The 20,567-nt window shown below is 37.4% G+C and overlaps 1 protein-coding gene across 1 annotated transcript in view; it reads right to left on the bottom strand.

The window, feature by feature from the left end:
* TPR (translocated promoter region, nuclear basket protein) overlaps window positions 1-20,567 on the bottom strand; it is a 114,198-nt gene that overhangs the window by 80,536 nt on the left and 13,095 nt on the right. Inside the window, exons 10-18 of the mRNA XM_006901318.1 lie at window positions 17,588-17,728; window positions 17,109-17,200; window positions 16,483-16,680; window positions 10,847-10,954; window positions 9,733-9,959; window positions 8,794-8,957; window positions 5,560-5,693; window positions 5,333-5,481; window positions 1,758-1,920 (exon numbers count right to left, since the gene is read on the bottom strand). Coding sequence (XP_006901380.1) covers window positions 1,758-1,920; window positions 5,333-5,481; window positions 5,560-5,693; window positions 8,794-8,957; window positions 9,733-9,959; window positions 10,847-10,954; window positions 16,483-16,680; window positions 17,109-17,200; window positions 17,588-17,728 — 1,376 coding nt within the window. The remainder of the gene's footprint in view (window positions 1-1,757; window positions 1,921-5,332; window positions 5,482-5,559; window positions 5,694-8,793; window positions 8,958-9,732; window positions 9,960-10,846; window positions 10,955-16,482; window positions 16,681-17,108; window positions 17,201-17,587; window positions 17,729-20,567) is intronic.

Below are 20,567 nucleotides of genomic sequence, written 5' to 3'. Positions count from 1 at the left end.
TATGAGTTATACGCAACTCAATGATACCTAATTTAGTATTCAAGTTGAAATTCAAAATTGAACACTGATATAATTTCTCTAGTTTTACACACAGGTCTGTCTTGGAGAGGGTGAAAGCAAACTTCTCCTTGGAGGTTAGGATTCTTTTTTTTTTTAAATTTTATTAGTTGTGTGTGTACCATCAAATCGTATCTGACTGGTACAGGAGCTTGATCCTCCTCCAGCAACGCATGTGGTGGATTCGAACTGCGTACCCCGGGACAGCACTGTAGCTTCTTGACATTGGCCACCAGAAGTTGAAGCTCCGTTTCACATACTTAGGGCATGTGGCCAGGAGAGACCAGTCCTTAGAGTATGACATCATTCTTGGAAGGGTGGAGGAACAGCACAGGAGAGGAAGACTCCAGATGAAGATTGACTGATATAATAAGTAGGACAATGGGGTACGTTTGTCAGAGTCAGTGAGACTGGGTCAGGACCGGGCAGGCTTCAGAGCTGTTGTACATAGGGTCCCTATGAGTCGCCAGCAACTTAATGGCCTATAACATCATCATCTATTATGAGCAAAAATAGGGGTGGGTTTATTTATTTACGTTAAAGCTCATGTGAAATGGAAAATTTATAATAGTGGTTTAGTAAGGAAAAAAAAAGAAACTTCTTTCTCTTTCAATCTTAACAGAAATAACCACCTAGCACAACTAGCTTTTTGGAAATTATACAGTAGTAAGAACTCTAATCCATGATCCTCTCAAATATTTACGTTACAGAACAGTTTTTAGACTTACAGTCAGTAAGGGTTCCAGGAACCCAAAGACATCAAAATACAAAGACATTCCTCCAGGTCGTATAGCCCTGGTGTACAAGTTGCTGTCCCGCGGTCACTTGTGGTTGCTATGAGGCTGAACACTGTGACACGGATGTGTCAAATGTGTTAATGGTTGCCTACCCAATGAGGACTGAGAGTGGGGTGGAGCTCCCCGATTGAACAAGCGTGGAAGGAGGAGTGGCGTCCACTTCCATAATAGCTTGCCTCCAGAAACCCTATGAACTTGGAGAGAGGATGAAAGGCACCCAAGCGTCAAGGACTCGCTATGAGTCGCCTGTGACTCAACGGCACTTAACAATAACATCAACAGAGAGAGAAAGAGATCAGCTGGCCTAGCGAAGAGAAAACGATGTGACCAAGACAAAGGCGGGTGACTTTTAGTTCGCGGCCCTCAGGCCAGTCTTTCATTGTTTTTGTTCAGACATTCCTCTAGGTCGTATAGCCCTGGTGTACAAGTTGCTGTCCTGCGGTCACTTGTGGTTGCTGTGAGGCTGAACACTGTGACATGGATGTGTCAAATGCGTTAATGGTTGGCTACCCAATGAGGACTGACAGTGGGGTGGAGCTCCCCGATTGAACAAGCGTGGAAGGAGGAGTGGCGTCCACTTCCATAATAGCTTGCCTCCGGAAACCCTATGAACTTGGAGAGAGGATGAAAGGCACCCAAGAGTCAAGGACTCTCCTTCATAGGGTTGCTATGAGTTGCCTGCAACGACGGCACTTAACAACAACAACAACAACAATAATTTAAGACCCCTAATAAACGCTATATAATTATAATGTTAGCTTTAGCCTTAACCTTTGAAAGATTGTTCTGACCATTTTGTTGTCACATTCCTCCCGAATAGTTTTACTGTGCAGATCCTGAAAATAGGAGAGCCAACTACAATAAAGAAAAATGAAAAGACAGATTTGTGAAAATTGGTCTTACTTCTGCAACAGCTAGTTTTTCATTTGCTCCTCTCAAATCCTGAGTCATAGTATTGATGATCTGCTCCTGTTTTTGAGTTGTTGCAGTAAGTTTCTGATTTCTCTCATGTAGGGACGTTATTTCTCGGCGGTATCCTTCAACATTATCTTGTAGCATTTCATAGCTTGTATAAAATTAAAGTAATTCTATATAAGCAACTGAAATACAATACCCTATCTTAATGAATAAAAGAATTATACAACAATTGTTCAATTTTATATGATTAAATACAGTAAATGTGCTGGTTAAGAAAGTAAAACATTTTTTTTCAAATTCTACATGCAGTGATTAAGTTCAAATAAGCATCTATTTCATGTTAACTCTTCATTCTTACTTAATAATCATATTCAAAATAATGCCAACACTATTCAAATAGTAATCTTCATTTACACTATCAATGTGTCACTGACCACAATGAACAATGCAATTGAAGACAATTATAGCACTGTTAGTAGTATATTCTTTTCAATCATTTTACCCCCTCTATAATCTCACCACTGGACCAACTGGCAGCATCAGGATCATTGGTGAAGAGATTAAATTGTTCACAGCTTTAGTTTCCTTTGCTCCACAGTCAACACTATTGGCACCAGTAGACAGGAAATTAAAAGACGTACTGTGATGGCAAAGTCTGCTGTTAGGGACCTTTCCAAATTTCTGAAGAGCAATGGTATCTCTCTGGAAACTAAGGTGCATCTGATACAGGCCATGGTCTTCACAATCACTTGTTATACATCAGAGAGTTGGACAATGAGTAGGGAGGATAGAAGGAAAATTGATGCCTTTGAGCTGTGGTGCTGGAGAAGTGTGTTGTGGGGGTACCATGGACTGCTAGGAAAACAAACAGATTCACCCTGGAGAGAGTTAAACGAGCGGCTCCTTGAAGGCAAGGATTCTGAGGCTTCGTCTAATATACTTTGGACATGATTTAAGGAGGGACTGGTCCTTGGAGAGTGACATCATGCTTGATTCAGTGACTGGGATAATCGGGATGGGTGTGTCGGAGACAGTGTGATTGGCACAGGACAGAACAGAGTTTAAGGCTGTTATACATAGGGTCGTTATGAGTCGCAAGTGACTCCATGGCACATAACAGTAACAACCACAACAGCATCCTGTATCTTATTTTGTTGAAAGTTTACACCATGGAGCTATGCTGTTATGTGCCATGGAGTCGAAGTGACTCATAGTGGCACTATGTACAAGAGCCCTGCTCTGTCCTGTGCCAACGTCACCATCTTCAATATACTCACTCCCACCACCCCAATCACAGAATCGATCCATCTTATCGAGTATTCCTCTCCTGTGCCATTCCTCCACTCTCCCAAACATGATGTCCCTCTTCAAGGACCAGTCCCTCCTTGCAACATGCCCAAAGTATGTCAGATGAAACATCAGAATCCTTGACTCCAAGGAGCATTCCGGCTTCACCCTCTCCAGGACAAACCTGTTTGTTCTCCTAGCACTACAGCTCAAAGGCATCAATTCTCTTTCTATCATCCCTATTCACTGTCCAGTTCTCCGATGCATAGCAAGTGATTGCAAAAGACTACAGCCCAGATCAGGTGCACCTTAGTCTTCAGCCTGACGTGGTTGCACTTCAGTACTTGAGAGGTCCCTGACAGCTGACTTTCCCAATGCAATTTGTCTCTTGATTTCCTGGCTGCTGTTACCAAGAATGTTGACTGTGGAGCCAAGCAAACTAAAACTGTTGTCTCGATCTCTTCACCATCCATACTCATACTGCCAACTGGCTCAGTGGTGAGAATCTTTGTTTTATTGATGTTGAGCTTCAATCCATATAGAAGGCTGCAGTCCTTGACCTTCTGCAGCAAGCGCTTCAGGTCCTCCTCAGTTTCAGCAAGCAGGGTTGTGTCATCTGCATAACGCAGGTTGTTGATGACTCTTCCATCAATCCTGATGCCACATTCCTCCTCGTACAGCCCAGCGTCTCGGATGATCTGTTCTGCATACAGATTGAAAAGTTATGGAGACAGAATACATCCCTGATGGACCACCTTCTTGATTTTGCACCATGTAGTGTCTCCTTGCTCTGCCTTGACAATTGCCTCTTGATCCAAATATAGGTTTCGCATTAGCACAATTAAATGTTCTGGATTCCCATTCTTCTCAGTCAGCCACAGCTTGTTGTGATCCACACAGTCAAAAGCCTTTGCATAGTCAATGAAGCACAGATAAGACATTCCTCTGGTACTCTCTGCTTTCTGCCAAGATCCATCTAACATTAGCTATAATATCCCTAGTACCACGACCTCTTCTAAATCCAGCCTGCACATCTGGCAGTTCTCTGCTGACATATTGTTCCAAACGTTTTTGGATAATTTTCAGAATCTTGCTTGCATGTGATATTAATGATATTGCCTGATAATTTCTGTACTCTGTTGGGTCACCTTTCTTTGGGATGGGAACAAATATCGATCTTTTCGAGGCAGTTGGCCAGCTGGCTGTCCTCCAGATTTCTTGGCACAACTTAGTGAGCACATCCAGGGCAGTGTCTGTTGAAATATGTCAATGGGTATGCCGTCAACTCCTGCAGCTTTGTTTTTTGCCAATACTTTCAGAGCAACTTGAACTTCCTCCTTCATCACCACAGGCTCTTGCTCTTATGTTCTCTCACGAAATTCTTCTGTGTCACCGAATTCCTCCTGATACAGTGACTCTGTGCATTACTTTCAAAAAAACAAACAAAAACCAAAAAACCACCACCCCCAAAACACAATGTACTTTTGATTTTAGAGTGTTGAAATGTTAGATTTATTAATGCCAATTAGATCCTTAAACTACCAATAAAGTTTAATCATGTACTCTAAAAGTCAATTATGGCTTGGTAATTGAGAACTTAACAAATATAACATCATCTATCAGTGGAATGAAATTATTATTATTACTTTGTAAGTTACCAAGAAATTAAATTCTCCCCTCATTAACTACTCAGCCCCACCTGAATGGATTTTCCTCAAATTTTCTCCTCAGTTACAAACAAGTATTTAAAATCCTAAACATGCTAGGCCCATTCAACTTGCGCTACTGGAAAACCAAAGACACAAACTTCAAATTATAAGTAACTACGTTTCTTTCTCATTGCTGGGAAATAGGAATCAAATCATAACTGACTCTCTACTTGGGTTTCTTAAGCTATAAATCACACGGGATAAACCTGCTCATCTTCTCTCGTTGGCGGATTTGAACTACCAGAGAGGAATGACTTTTAATTCGCAGCACAATTCCCTACGGACTTCCCCAAAACTATACAGCCCTTTTAGCAATTCTCTGTAGAGCCATTCATTAATCAATACTGAAAAGACGAATTACTACTTCTCACTCTGAGAACATGGTTTGGAAAATAACTCTTTTAATCTTTTTTTCATTCTCTGACCTCAGAACCTTCCATTCAAGCATACTTAATCCACTATTCTTTTCCCTTTTCATATTTTTCTTAATTAAAAAACCCTCACAACTTTTTACTGAAGAGTAACTTTTATAACTTATTTGTCTTTGAATAAACAGAAATTTACCGTTTAGAAGCAAAATCTAGTTGGGTAGAGATTTTGGTATTTTGTGATCGCAAATCTGTTACTTGCTCTTGAAGCTTCTCAAGTTGCTCATTTTGTATCTTTTCATTATCTGCTTTTTCCTTTTTGAAGTTCTCGAAAATTTCCTGTAACTAAAAAGAAAAGAAATCATGAGAAGATGTACTCAGTTGCGCTAAAACCTAACTCAGTAACAGAAATGTAAACTTTACCTGTTTAAGGGCCGCCTTAGCTTCTATAGCTTCTGTGGACTCAGTAACAGGTACTGGTGTAGGAGTGGAAACAGACTGGGATGTACTTGTACGTTTTGCAGTTGATGTAAGAGAGGTATCATCTGAATTTGAAGCTTCAGGAAAAGTAATAAAGACAAATCAGATGTACAATGGGCTTTCTTCTAGGTAGCTATCAAAAGCCAAACCCAAACCTACTACTGACAAACTACTATACTGACTCATGGTGATCCTCTAAATGGATTTAAAAGGATATATATCTTCAAGATTTACTTTTTCCTCAAGCCTATGAACATCTGAATTCTTACAGTAAGCACTCTGACATGTTACATACTATGTCAACAGGCTCCTTATGTAACTACAGCAATACTAAATCCAGTAGGCTTTTGTTTTCAGGTGCCACTGAGTCCAGTTTGACCAATGAGCCTTTAAACAACAGATCTGAACCTTGTCCATCCCCGCCGTCTATGACATGTTCAAGTCCCTTGCTATCTATAGTCGCTGTATCAAATCCAAATGGCTGAGGTTTGTTCTCTCCTTTGCTAACCCAACCATCTTTCTAAACATGATGTCACTTCTCCAAAGAACAGGCTGGCCAAGCAAGATGCCTACAGTATGTAAGACAAATATTCATCATCTTTGCTTCCAAGGAACACTCTGGCTACACCTTCTAATTGTTTTTTTCTTTTGGCAGTCCATGGGATGTTCAGTGCCCTTCTCCCAACATCACAGCTCAAAGGCATCAATTCTTCTGTCATCCTTATTCACTGTCCAACTCTTAGATGCACAGCAAATGACTCACATCATTACTCCTCAATGATTTAGAGGTCCCTGACTGCAGACTTACCCAGTGCAATACATCTCTTAATTTCCTGGTACTAAGGATGTTTACTCTGGATTCAAGTAAAATGAAATTGTTCATTTTTCCTATCTATCCTAATGTTTTTTATCAATTCAGCGATGAGATTTTTATTTTTTTTGACTCAGAGATGCAATTCACATTTAAGGCTGTATTCTTGGGTCTTCTGGAATAACTGCCTTCAAGTCCTACAACCACCTTTTAGCAAGAAAGGTTCTGTCATCTGCATAATGTAGGTTTTACTGATGAGACTTCCTCCGATCCTGATGCCACATTCTTCTAAGATCCAGCTTCTCAAATAATTTGCTCAGCTCACAAATTATATATGGAGAAAGAATATAACCATGACACATATTATTCTAATTTTAAACCATGTAGGTCTGCACAACAATCTCCTGGTTTGGGTAAAGATTTCATATGAGCATAATTTAAATGTTCTGGAATTTCTATTCTTAATGTGAGCCAAAAGTAGTTATGATTCACACAATCAAATGTGCATCAACAAAGCAGAGACATATATGTTTCTGGTATTCTTTGCTTTTAGTCAGGATCCTTCTGGTATCAGCAATGATATCCCTGGGGGTTCAAGACTTCTTCTAATCCAGTTTGAAATTCTGGCAATTCTCTACATACTGTTCTAGTGGTTTATAAATTATCTTCAGCAGTATTATGCTTCCATGTAATAGAAACGATAAGAATTTGATAATTTCCAAATTCTCTTGGATCACCTTTCTTGGGCGTGAGAAAAAACATGGATCTCTTCCAGTTAAGTTGGTCAGGCAGCTGTCATCCAAATTTCCTGGCACAGACTGGTGAGCATGTCTAGGATTACACCTGTCAGCTGAAATGTCAACTGGTATCCTATTGATACCTTTTTTATTTTTACCAATACCTTCACTGTAGCTTGAACTTCCTTTATTGCCGTTGGCTCTTGATTATATGCTACTACTCAGTGTCAGCCAATTTTTTAGGGAAAATGATTCTATGAATTATCTCCACCTTCTTTTGATGTTTCTTGAACCATTCAAGATTTTGTCCATAGCATCACTCAGTATTGCAACTCAAGACCTGGTTTCTCAGTTCTTTGAGCTTGAGAGTATCAAGAAAGTTCCTCCCGTTTTCTTTTCAAATTCTAGCTTTCTAACCATTCCGTCGTAACACTTTGTTTTCTCAAGCTGCCCTTTGAAATAGCCTGCTTAGCTTTTACTTCAGCTTACCTTCCCTTTACTTTGGTTTTTCAACACTCTAGTGCAATTTTCAGGGTCTCTTCTGACAACATTTTGGTTTTATCTGTTTCTTCTATCTTTGTAGTAATCTTTGGTCTCTTCACCGATGATATCCTTCACGTCATCCCTCAACTCATCTGGTCTTCAGTCATAGGTGTTCAATGCTTCAAATTTATTCTTAAGATAATTTTTAAATTCAAGTGGAACAGAAACAAGATTCTATTTTGGTTCTCATGCTCTTGTTCTAATTTTATTCAGCCTCAATCTGAACTTGAACATGAGTAATTGATGGTCTGTTCAACAGTTAGCACTTGGTATTGTTTTGCATTAGAGTTTTTCAAGCAATTCTTCACACAGATGTAGTCAATCTGTTTCCTATGCAGTCCATCAGGTGAGATCCATGTGTAAGGTCACTGTTCGTATTTTTAAAAAAAATTTATTTGTGATAAAGAAATCACTGAACCTATGAAATTTGATATAATTTCTATGTCCAATCTTATTTTTGTCACCAAGTCTGTACTTTTCGAATACTATTCATTCTTCCTTGTTTCCAACTTTTACATTCTAGTCACTACTTATCATTAATTCATCGATTCCATGTTCAATCACTTTCTGACTGCAAATTTTGTTAACATCGTCAATTTCCTCCTCTTTTGTTTTAGCTTCTGGAACACCTATTTGAGTAAGGGTTTTGAGTAGGGTTTTCAGAGGCCTGCTATTTAAGAAATGGAAGGTAAATGCTGCTTCCTTATCTATCTTAAATCAGGGAGCTCTACTAAAACTTGTCTGCTAAGGTGACCGTTAGTGCATTTGACAAACTGGTGGTATAGCTTTCAGTATCACAAAGCAACCCACAAGTTACCTCAGCATAGCAAACTGACAGACAAGTGCTGTGCAATAAGAACAATGGTAATCAAGTAGGCTAGGCTTACGTCAATAAAAGATTATACCACCAATAAAATATGGAAATTTACTAAACAACCTATTAACAGTAGTTTTGCTTGGTTAAGCAAAACCAAGCATTTTTCTTATGTAGAAAAGTCAATCTCGTAATAGATACTATAGAACTATTAAAATAATATTACAAACCATTATTTAGAAACTTTTAAGATGGAATGGGAAAAAATTTACCTTGTAATGGAATAACAACTCCTGTTGTTTGTGACAACAAAATACGGTACATATCACGCTGACGAACTATAGAATCAACAAGCTGCATCTGATGTTTACGTGACTCACGGAGTTGTTCCAATTCAGTGAGAGAGCTTTCAAGTTTGAGTTGAAGTTCAGTGATCCTGTAAGAAACAAAATAAGTTTCACAGGTCTGAGATTAGGTTTAATAATTATCATCTTTACCGTAAAGTGATCAACTATGTTATTATCTTGCATTAAGCATGGAATTTTCATCTGCTTACCCTTCCTTTTTTCTATTGCTAATATTTCAAGAATTTTTTTTTATATATTTTATATGGATTTATTTACAAAGTTCAAATACACTATTTTCACACCGGGTCTTTCCCATTTCCTTCACCATGACCATCCATCAAATTGTGCAAGCCCATGATTTAAACTCCTACAATAAGAGACTCAAGATACCTTAAAATATTTGTCTGTAAAAAATACAATCAATTCCACTCAAATCAAATAGTAGTCTTCTTGCTTTTAAAGTTAATTATCTTCCACCTCCATCACCACCAATTAAAGGATGGGGGAAAAAAGAAAATCTATATTCTGCTTGAAGAATTCTTACATATCCATTACTATTCAGTTTAGTATCTTCTGCATAAAACCTTGTACATCCTCTGAACTCTAAGCTAGATTTTCACTTTAATGAAGGTGCTTCTATAGATAAAAGTGTTTTATCTACTCAAGAACTAATTACATTCTACTAAATCTAATTTTTCTCCACCTTACTCATACTGTGGGTCCTTTAGAGTAGAACTATTGTTATTGGTATGCTACTCAAGTTTTACTCCCCTGTAATTAACTACACTTTCAGTACACAACAGTTAAAATAGGGAAACCAGTGTCCTATGTTTACTTAACAATCTTAAGTAGTCAAATGCTTACTTAGATGAAGTTGTTTCTTGTTCTTCTCTTTCTCTTGTTTGTCCAAGTTCTCTAAGAGCCACTAAGAGTCGCTGATTTTGTTCTTGCAGCTCCTCAATATTTCTATAAGATACCAGATGCTGTGATATGACTTCAGATGAACTACTTATATCAGCAGAGCTTACTTCCTCATCACGAATTACATGGTTACCCCTTGCTTCTTCAAGTTCCATCAAAAGCACTCTAATCTAAAAAAATAAAAAGTTATAATGTTACCAAGTACCACTAGTTTTAATTCAGAAGTTGTTTAGAACATGAAAAGATTAAAATGAAATGCTGTTTTTAAATAATTTAAATTGATAGTTACATAAATTATGACCTTAAAAAAAGCAAACTAATTTTTAAGTATTATAATTCAATGATGATAGTATTAATGAAACAAATTTATTTTTAATTTATATACAAATATATAATCAAATAGCTGGGTTTTTTTGAAAAGTAATCAAATTATAGTATCAGAAAACTAGGATCTAGGTTGATTCTTTTAAAAACAATTACCAGACATACACCTATAAAGCCTTGTGTGTGCATTTACAATTTTAAGGCAAGGCAGGCACATAGCACAGAAATCAGATTTTTAAATAAAATAACAGGTATATAATTCTACTGTTGAAACATTTCTTATTGTGGGTTTAACAAAGAATTAGGTGGAAAAACAGATATAGTGTTTCTTAATTAAAAAAAGTAGTGGTAGAATATATATACATGCATGCATTTATACATATAGTGAAAAGATAAGTCTGTTAACTGCACTTAAAAATCAGATGACATTTATTTATCTTTGACTATTTTACTTACTAAAATTAATCTAAAAATTTATCAAACATTTCAAGGAAGAAGGTGGAGGGGGAGTAAGTAAGATGACAATACATTAATCTGCAAGTGTGCTACAATGTAAATAACTGAAAGTTCATATATGGTAGTTTTATCTTACATAAGCAAACAAATTTACTTGCTAAATGGATAGGTGTAAAAAAAGCATAATAGTATTACCAGGAAGTCAAATTTAAAAATTAAAACAGGCTAAAATTTAAGAAAACCCAAAAATCAAACCTAATTCACAAAAAATTCAAACCTGTTGTGAAAGATCTTTTATTTGTATTTTCATTCTTTGATTGTCTTTTTCAAGTACAGAAGTGTCTTTGTTTGCTTTATCTGTGTCCTCCCGTAACCGCTGAATTTCCTTTAAAATAAAAATTTTGTATTTTCTTCTTAAACAAAAGCAGATACATGAATAAAAATATATAGTGTGCAAATACCATGGTACTAAAGACATAAAAAATTCATTGAAATAATAATCTCTAGGTGAAATTCTATATAAATATTTGCATGCTTCTCAATTACACTACTACTACTTATTAAGTGAAAATAGATAATTTAGTCCCCCACTCCATTCAGTCAATTTGAATCTTAAAGCTACAACAAAGTCCTAGCTTATTATCAAATGATGTCACAAATACTGTCAAAAGCTTTGTTGACTCAGACAAAGACAGTGACTAGTAAGAGGTCAAATGAAAATACACATGAAGTAAAAAAGCAAAAAAATCCCACGAGGTAGATAAGTAAAAGACTTGATTTATAAAGAACATATCATCAGAAATTTAAGATGCCACAGACAATGTTACAAAGCTGAGACCAAGAGGTTATTTTGTGAAGTGTCAAAGCACACTATTATTAGCGATTTAGTGGCAAAGTTTTAAGGAGATTGTTATAAACACAAAATATCTCTGTAATTTTTAATGTTTTACTTGAAATTCAAGCAAATTTTGCTTCTTAAATGTATTCTTTTCATATAAACACCTCTTACTACTACTTTTAATAATAGAGAAAGATCATATTTTTGCAGGTGCTGAAAGTATACTAGAACATATTGTCCTAAATGTGTAACTATTTCAACAGGAGTAAAATACTAAAAATGAAGGGGGCAAAACCCCTTGAAAGAGTAGTAAAAATCAACTGAGTTAAAATGGAAGACGAAGAAGTAGTAATTTGGCTACAGAACAAAAAGAGCCAAATAAGTGTGACCGATTCGAGAATGGAAGACACATGATATATGTTTAGGATTGATTACCCTATAAAAATATAGAAGGTAAGACTCTGAACAATTACGAGGGGAAAAAGAGTCCTATTAAGGACCTTTCTATTACTGTTATTGTTAACAAAGAAATAAGGGTTCTTCCCTCCCCCTATGATGAACAGCTACTATTACTTGAATATTACTTTCTTCCTAGGGATATCTTCAAATTTAAGCAGAACCCCCTTGCTGTTGTTGTGGGGTGTTGTTGAGTACAACTCATTGTAACCCTAAAATAACAGATCTGAACCATGTCCTGTTCTGTGCTATCCTCATTATTACCTGACATACTCGACCTCAGTGCTCCTCCATTCCCTGTGTCAATCGATCTTGTTGAGGATCATCTTCTCTTTTGCTGACTCTCTACCTTTACAAGAATAATGTCTCTTTCCAAGATATAGTCCCTCCTAACAAAATACCCAGTGAACTCTGGAGGCTTAGTGGTAAAGAACTGCATTGCCAATGTAAAGGTCCATGGTTCGAAACCAACAGTACCCTACAAGATAAGGATGAGCCATCTCCTCCTGTGTGATTTTACTGCCTCTGAAAACCCACTGGAGGGTTAAGCCATAGGTCAGTTCTGACTTGATGGTATACAACAATAACCAGTAACATGCCCAAACTATGTGAGACAAAGCTTTGTCATCCTTCCTCTAAACTATTAAGTCCTCTGGCTGAACTTTCTCTAAGACATATCAACTTTCTCTAAGACATATCATTCATTATTTTGGTAGTCTATGGGATAGTCAGTCCTCTTCTCCAACATCAACATCCAAAGTCATCAATGATTCTTCTGTCATCCTTACTATCTGAACCCCCACTGCCACCTAATAAGCAAATTAAAAAATATTTCCAAAAAAAACTTATTAAACAGAACTATTTGAAAATTATATAGTAAGAGCTTAAAATAGCAAATAAAGCTTAGTAATGTCAATCAACAATGAGAAAACAAAGACCTAATTAGATTCAGGTACTTGTTTTCAAATTGGGGGGTTTGGGTAGATAGATGATATTAAAAAAAAAATCATTACTCTCAGTCACAGAAAAACCATGAAACTTTCTCTGATTTAGAAAGAAGAGTCTACGAGACACAATTACCTGAATTTGGGATAACTTCAATATTACAATCCACAATAGTACAGATTTAATTTTCAGTAAAAACTAAAAATTAACTTTTTCAAAGAGAAGGAAGACATAAGAACAATAGACGACACAAATTATTTCCTTGAACCTCCTAAAAATAAAAAAAAAATTAACTCTTACAGTACTAAGAGAATACTGTTTTCCAAAAATCTCTGATTAGTCATTAAAAAGTTGCACTACTAATCCAAAGGAGGCTTGGACTAGATGAAATGAGTTTGTGTTTGGTTTTGTTTTTAAATTCATTAACAAAAAAAGATCTTTATGCAGAACAGATTATCCAGGAGGCTTGGCTCTATGAGGAAAAATGTGGCATCAGGATTAGAGGGTAATTCATCAACAATCTGTGTTATGCAGATGATACAACCCTGCTTGCTAAAACTGAGGAGGACCTGAAGCAGTAGGTCAGGGACTGTAGTCTTCAGTATGGACTGAGGCTCAATACCAAAAAAACAAAGATTCTCACCACTGGTCGATTGGCAGCACCATGATGGATGGTGAAGAGATTGAGGTTGTTCAGTTTTAGTTTGGTTGGCTCCACAGTCAACACTCTTGGCACCAGCAGCCAAGAAATTAAAAGATGTATTGCAATGGGAAAGTCTGCAGTTAGAGACTTCGCTAAAGTACTTAAGAGCAATGATGTCAGTTCAGAGACTAAGGTGCACCCGATACATGCCATGGTCTTAGCAATCACTTGCTATGCATCAGAGAGCTGGTCAGTGACTAGGGAGGATAGAAGGAGAATTGATACCTTTGAGCTTGGTGTTAGAGAAGAGTATTGAATGTACCATGGACTGCTAAGAAAACAGCAGGTTTATCATGGAGAGGGTGAAGTCAGGCTGCTCCTCAGAGGCAAGAATTCTGAAGCTTCGTCTGACATACTTTGACATGTTTCAAAGGAGTGGAGGGACCAGTCCTTGGAGAAGGACGTCATGCTTGGGAGGGTGGAGGGATAGCACAGAAGAGGAAGACCCTCAATGAGATGGATTGATTCAGTGACTGTATAATGGGATAGGTGTGTCAGAGAGACTCAGTGAGATTGGCACAGGATAGGGCAGGATTTAGGGTTGTTGTACACAGGGTCGCTATGAGTTGTAGGCAACTTGATGTCACATAACAACAAAAGAAAAAATTCCAAGGAGAGTTCTGGTGGCCTAGTGGCAAGAAGATGCACTGCAACCCCAGAGGTACATGGTTCAAATCCACCAGATGCTCTGCCAGAGAAGGAGGGACAATCTCCTCTTGTACCAGTCAGATCTGATTTGACGGCACACACACACACACACAATTAAAAGAAAAAATTCCAACAGTATAAATTTTACGTTTAAAGTTAGCTATTAGAAAATAATGGTTAAGAAGTTATATAAGAATATTCTTGGCACTTCTAGTACCTAAAGACCCCTAAAATAGTAATAATCCTTAGAATTATTTGCCAAAATCTGACAGACTTTAAAAAGGCATACTTCCACAAAAACAGGCAATCAGCACTAGTGACCCCTTTCCTAGAATTGCTTTTTCAACTGAAAAATATCAGGCTCTAGGCGGTCTCTGAAGGTATCTGCTAGAAATCAAGCAGAGCTTTGAAAATAGGTGAGAACTTTAAAGAAACAGAGGAGTGAAAACAAAGGGCTCTGGTGCTGCAGACTTCCAGGGTTGGGGGTCCGAGTCTGCAAGGTGCTGCTTATGTGTGCATGCTGTTGAGAGTGCTTAATGTGGGTGAGTACAGCACACAGGAGCTCATGGACAAGCTGACAAAAGAGAATTAGTCTTTGTATTTTTAAAAAAGGGGTGGAGGAAGGGAATAGCCAAGACCCATCACTGGTTTTGTGGATTTGTTTAGGTTGACTGTGTTATTTTTATATTTTTGGCCCCTCCCTGGTAGATTGTCAGCAGTTAAGTGAAAGTTCTAGTGAAAGAGGGGAGGACTATGCTAGGAGGTCCCATATACATGTACTGTAACTTTGTTTATAGAAAAAAAGACTGTAAAAGCTTAACTTCACTTTTAAAAAAGGGGAAAAAAAGGCATACTATGGTACAACTATGAGCGGTTGTGCCACATGGTTAAGGCGTGTGATTACTAATCAAAAGGGTTACACTCCATAGGATGAAGATTTAGCAGTCGGCTTCCATAAAGATCTACATTCTACATTATTACAAACCCTATGGCGCAGTAACACACTATTATTTCAGAGCTGTTAAGTGTCGAAATTAAATCAATGACAATGGATTGTTTCCTGATTGTTGCTGTTGTTATGTGCCATCGAGTAGTTTGCGACTCATAGCGACCCTATGCACAACAGCCCTAAACCCTGCTCTATCCTGCGCCAACCGCACTGCCTCTGACACACCCATCCCGATTACCCCAGTCACTGAATCAATCCATCTCATAGAGGGTCTTCCCCTCCTGCGCTGTCCCTCCACCCTCCCAAGCATGATGTCCCTCTCCAAGGACCCATCCCTCCTAGCAACATGTCCAAAGTATGTCAGACGAAGCCCCAGAATCCTTGCCTCCAAGGAGTAGCTTGGTTTAATCCTCTCCAAGATGAATCTGTTTGTTTTCCTGGCAGTCCATGGTACATTCAGTACCCTTCTCCAGCACCATAGCTCAAAAGCATCCACTCTCCTTCTGTCCTCCCTAGTCATTGTCCAACTCTCTGATGCATAACAAGCGATTGCAAAGACCATGGCCTGTATCGGGCGCACCTTAGTCTACATTGCTCCTGAGTACTTTAGAGAAGTCCCTAACAGCAGACTTTCCCATCGCGATACACTTTTTGATTTCCTGACTGCTGGTGCCAAGAGTGTTGACCGTGGAGCCGAGCAAACTGAAGCTGTGAACAATCTGAATCTCTTTGCCATCCATCCTGACGCTGCCAACTGGTTCAGTGGTGAGAATCTTTGTCTTCTTGACATTGAGCCTCAGTCCATACTGAAGGCTGCAGTCCTTGACCCTTCGCAGCAAGTGCATGAGGTCCTCCTCGGTTTCAGCAAGCAGGGTTGTGTCATCTGCATAACGCAGATTGTTAATAGATCTTCCACCAATCCTGATGCCATAATTCTCCTCAAAGAGCCCAGCCTCTCGGATAATCTGCTCTGCACACATGCTGAAAAAGTATGGAGACAGGATGCATCCCTGGCGTTTCCTGATTAAACAGTACTATTTATAGACAAACCACCAGAATTGTTAGACAAAGCATAACACGCTCAGTTAGAATTCTATTATGAAGACATTACAAGATTGTTATTCATGGTCAACAAAAGCATTCTAAAGAAAAGAAAGTATAAATAGCCTTAAAAATATAAAATAATTTTAGTTAATGAAAGGAAGACATCTTGTGGTTAGATTTAATAACGTAATGAGCTTCCCATGGCATAATTACCATGTATCATGGAAAAAAGCTTATGTATATCTTTTTTTCATCTAAATACGTATGAAACTAGGTAAGTAATACCTTATCTGTATTTTTTAACAGCCAAAATTTAGTAATGTAACTAACCTTCATTGCTTGTTCAAGTTTAGCAGATAAACTTGCCACCGCTTTCTGTGCACGTTCATATTCTTCACGCTGGCGTTTCAAAATTGGTGCTTTGGCTTCAACTTCTTTCACTATTTCATCTAAATATTTATTAATTCTTTTGTTCTCTAGTTTCTCCAAAAGTAACTGATCTTGTGTTTCCATATAAGCATTATATAGCTGAAAGTATAAAAGAAATCTTTATAATCTTGACAACAACATAACCTGCCTAACTTCTTCATAAACATTGAGCAGTTATATAAGATTGACATGTTGATTATGTGCGTGTGTTCTATATAAGTTAGCATTGGTGGCTTAGTGATAAGGAATTGCACTGCCAACTCAGAGTATGACTCCAACAGTTGCTCCATGAAAGAAAGATAGGCAATCTCTTCCTGTGCAATTTGTTGTGTCTAAAAACTTGAAAGATCATCTATGAGTCAGTTTCACCTTGACAATACATAACAGGACTAGGTAGTCAATAAACTCTTTCTTAGGATATTTACTGTATCAAATGATATAAGAATATTTTTAAAGGAAAATAATGCTTCAGAGAGAGCTGAGCACTACTGCTAAAGAGAACTAGGAAGATTTAATACCACTCTTACCTCAGTGAATTTCATGCCAGGTTTCACTATCTTAGCGACAGCTGCTGCAGTAGGAGACATGGCTGCAAGCTCTTCTTCCGATAAAATGGCTCCTGTGTCACATACACAAATTTAATCTCTGTTGTGAAACATTTTGCCAACTCTAATTTATCACCATTTTCTTTCAACACAAGTAACACTTGCTTTGTGATAATATTATAAAGATTCTAAGATATAATCATATAAACCCAAACTATTAGAAATTATGTAGTAAATATATGTAAAACTATCATGGAAATTGACATTATAATTCTGTATGGTCAACTAGTACTTAGATAACTCAATAAAGAATATTAATTTCCAAAAATGCATTTTAATAATCTACTGTAACATAATTTAACATAATTACCTAAATCACAGAATAGTGGAGAAATATTATTAGTCAATTATGTAAGGTAGTCCTAGTATTTAAAATAATATAACTCTCCTATTATTCATACCTTTACGTTTTGTGGCAGAAAGTAGGTCATTTGCATTTTCTAGTTCCTTTTCCAGTTTCCCTATTTTCTCAAGCATTTCTTTTTCCATTTGATCTTTAGATCCTTCCACTTCTAGAAGATGATCCTGAATAGCTTTGTTGGCTAAAAACATTTTTGAAGACAGAATATCAAACAAATTTAATATAGTCTGGCAGCTCACAAAATGTTTTTGTTACGTGTCTGCAGTTGGAAACAACAAATTAACTGACCCTCCAGCTAGTTTTCAGAGGCTATAAAATGCATAGGAGACAGCTAGTGGATTCAACCTGCCTGTCATTTAGTTGGTATAATAATTCCTTCCCACAAAGCCACCAAATTTCAAAGGCTAGTCTGAGAAGACAAAGTGTCAAAATGAAAAGTGCAAAAAGCTTGAGTTAGAAAATGAAAAAAGGAAGAGTTAGCTCAGGATTTCTCAAGCTGAAAAATAGAAGAACAAATACATGGCCTGAGAAGGTTGGGCAATCTCCTCACATGAGATTCATTGCCTCTGAAAAATCTGCTGGATACTCGGTTCCGATGACAGTACACCACCACAACAACAACATGGGCAAAATCTTCAAGAAAGCGGGAAGCATCAAAAAGAAGATGGAAGAGTTACTCCACCTAAAAGTGACTTAGGGAACTCTAGTGGCCTACTGGTAAGAAGCTGAGCTGCCATCCCAAAAGCACATAGTTTATTTAAAGCCACCACTGTTCCAGAGGAGGACAGGAAATCTCCTCCCATGGTCAGAGAAGTCAGCAGAGAACTGTCAGATATTTTAGCTGGATTTATAAGAGGCTGTGGCATGAAGGATAAATATTATTGATTACATCAGATGGAAGAAGAGAATACTACAAGTATGACTATCTGACTAACTTTGAAAAAAAAGGGATTCCAGAACACTTAGCTGTGTTCATGTGAAACCAGACCTATATCGAGACTAAGAAGCTGTAGGTCGAACAGAGCAAGAGTATACAGCATAGTTTAAAAATCAAGAGAAGTGTGCATAAAGGCGGCATCTTTCTCTAGACCTATTCAATTTGTATGCTGAGCAAATCCTACAAAAAGTTGGACTGTATGAAGAAGAATGATGCATCTGCGATCAGAGGAAAACTCATCATCAGCCTGTGTTATGCAGTTGATACAACTTTGTTACTGAAAGGTGAAGAGGACATACAGTACTTGATGTGGAAGATCAAGGACTACAGCCTACAATACAAATTACATCTCAACATTAAGAAAACAGAAGTATTTACTACTAGACCAAGAGGCAACATCATGATATATGGAAAAAGGATTGAGATTGCCAATGATTTCGTCTTATCTAGCGCCACAATTACCAGCAATCAACAAATCAAAACATGTCTTTGCATTGGAAAAATGTGCTGTCACAGACATTGCTAAAGAGCAGTATAATTGAGTTTAAAGACAAGGTGTTCTGGATCCAAGTCATGGGCTTGCTTATATATTATTTCCTTTGCAGCTGAAAGTTGGACATTGAGTAAGGATGACATAAGAAGTGATGCCTTCAAATTTTGATGTTGGAGACGAGTACTTATTATCCCATGTACTGTCAAAAGAACAAGTCAGTCTCTGACAAGGTGCAACCACGACGCTTCTTAAAGGTAAAGATAGCAAAACTTCATCCCATATACTTTAGGCATGTTGTTAGAGGGGCCAATCCTTAGAACAAGACATCTGTGCTTGGATGGTTTTATGGAAAGAGAGGAAGACCTTTGACAAGACGGATTTGACACAGCAGCTGTATCAATGGATTCAAAGAGTATCAGAGATGATTAAGACAACATAGTAAAGAACAAGGTTTAAATCCGCCATTCACAAGGTGGCTGTGAATTGTTATTTGATTGAACTTAAATCACCAGACCTCCCAATAGTATTATTACTCCTCTCTGCAGCAGACATTAAATTCTAGAATGGTTGCCAGCAGATAATACCAACTGAAAGCTCTCTCTGTGATCCTACTTCCTTAAGGGTCGTTATTTAGTAAGCATGTTTTTTCTTTTGATGAATTTTATTTATAGTGCAAGATAAAAAAAGGTAAATTGGGGGGAAAGGTTCTAGGTATAGATTTGATTTCAATTCTGAGTTTTAATGTGATGTATACAAAACAGATCTACGAGACCATAACATAACTACATGGTGGCTTAGTGGTAAGTAACTGTATCACCAATTCAAAGGTATGTCGTTCAAAGCAACCAGGGCCTCTGTAGAAGGATGGGAAATCTCATGCAACTTAGGGTCTCTGAAAACCTGGATGATTAGCTAAGAGTTGGTTTCAACCCAATAGCACATAACAATATGCTAGGAACATTAACAATATGCTAAAGAAAAAAACCATTTAAGGAAATGTAGGACTTTGCAATATTCTATTAGTAACATAAAATGCCTTAAACACTGTTGTGTTTAAGCACTCAGCAGGAAAGCAAAAAGCCAATCCTTCATTCATATCCGTGGAAAAAAGATTTGGCGATCTATTTCCATAAAGATTACAGCTTTGGAAACCCTATAGGGCAGGTCTATTCTGCCTAACAGGGTCATTATGAGGTGGAATTGACTCAATGGCAACAATCTTTTTAAATATGTAATAAGCACGACTTACTTATTGATTATTCTAACTACAAATCCATAAGTAGTAATAAAAGCGTAGGTTTCAAAAATGCAGGGTAATTTTCTCATTAGAAATGAGAAAATCATATATAAAGCTATGAAATGAAAGAGTGAGCAAGAGCCATCAATTTCTTCAAATATAGCATCTGCAAACATATGATTATACACTTCTTAATGCACAGCTCTTTTATATGGGTATTTTACTCTAATAAAAGTTGCTGACATTGGGGTGGGGGTAGGACTGAGAAAAACTGGATAAATTATGTTTACTACACTGAAGCAGATGGAGAGAATAGTTTAAAATTAATATAGTTTAGGGCATTATGATTATCA

This window comes from Elephantulus edwardii, unplaced genomic scaffold (assembly GCF_000299155.1).
Source record: "Elephantulus edwardii isolate Elephantulus edwardi_28Jun2011 unplaced genomic scaffold, EleEdw1.0 scaffold00318, whole genome shotgun sequence".
Lineage (NCBI taxonomy): Eukaryota > Metazoa > Chordata > Mammalia > Macroscelidea > Macroscelididae > Elephantulus > Elephantulus edwardii.
This window is presented reverse-complemented; position numbering and strand designations above follow the sequence as displayed.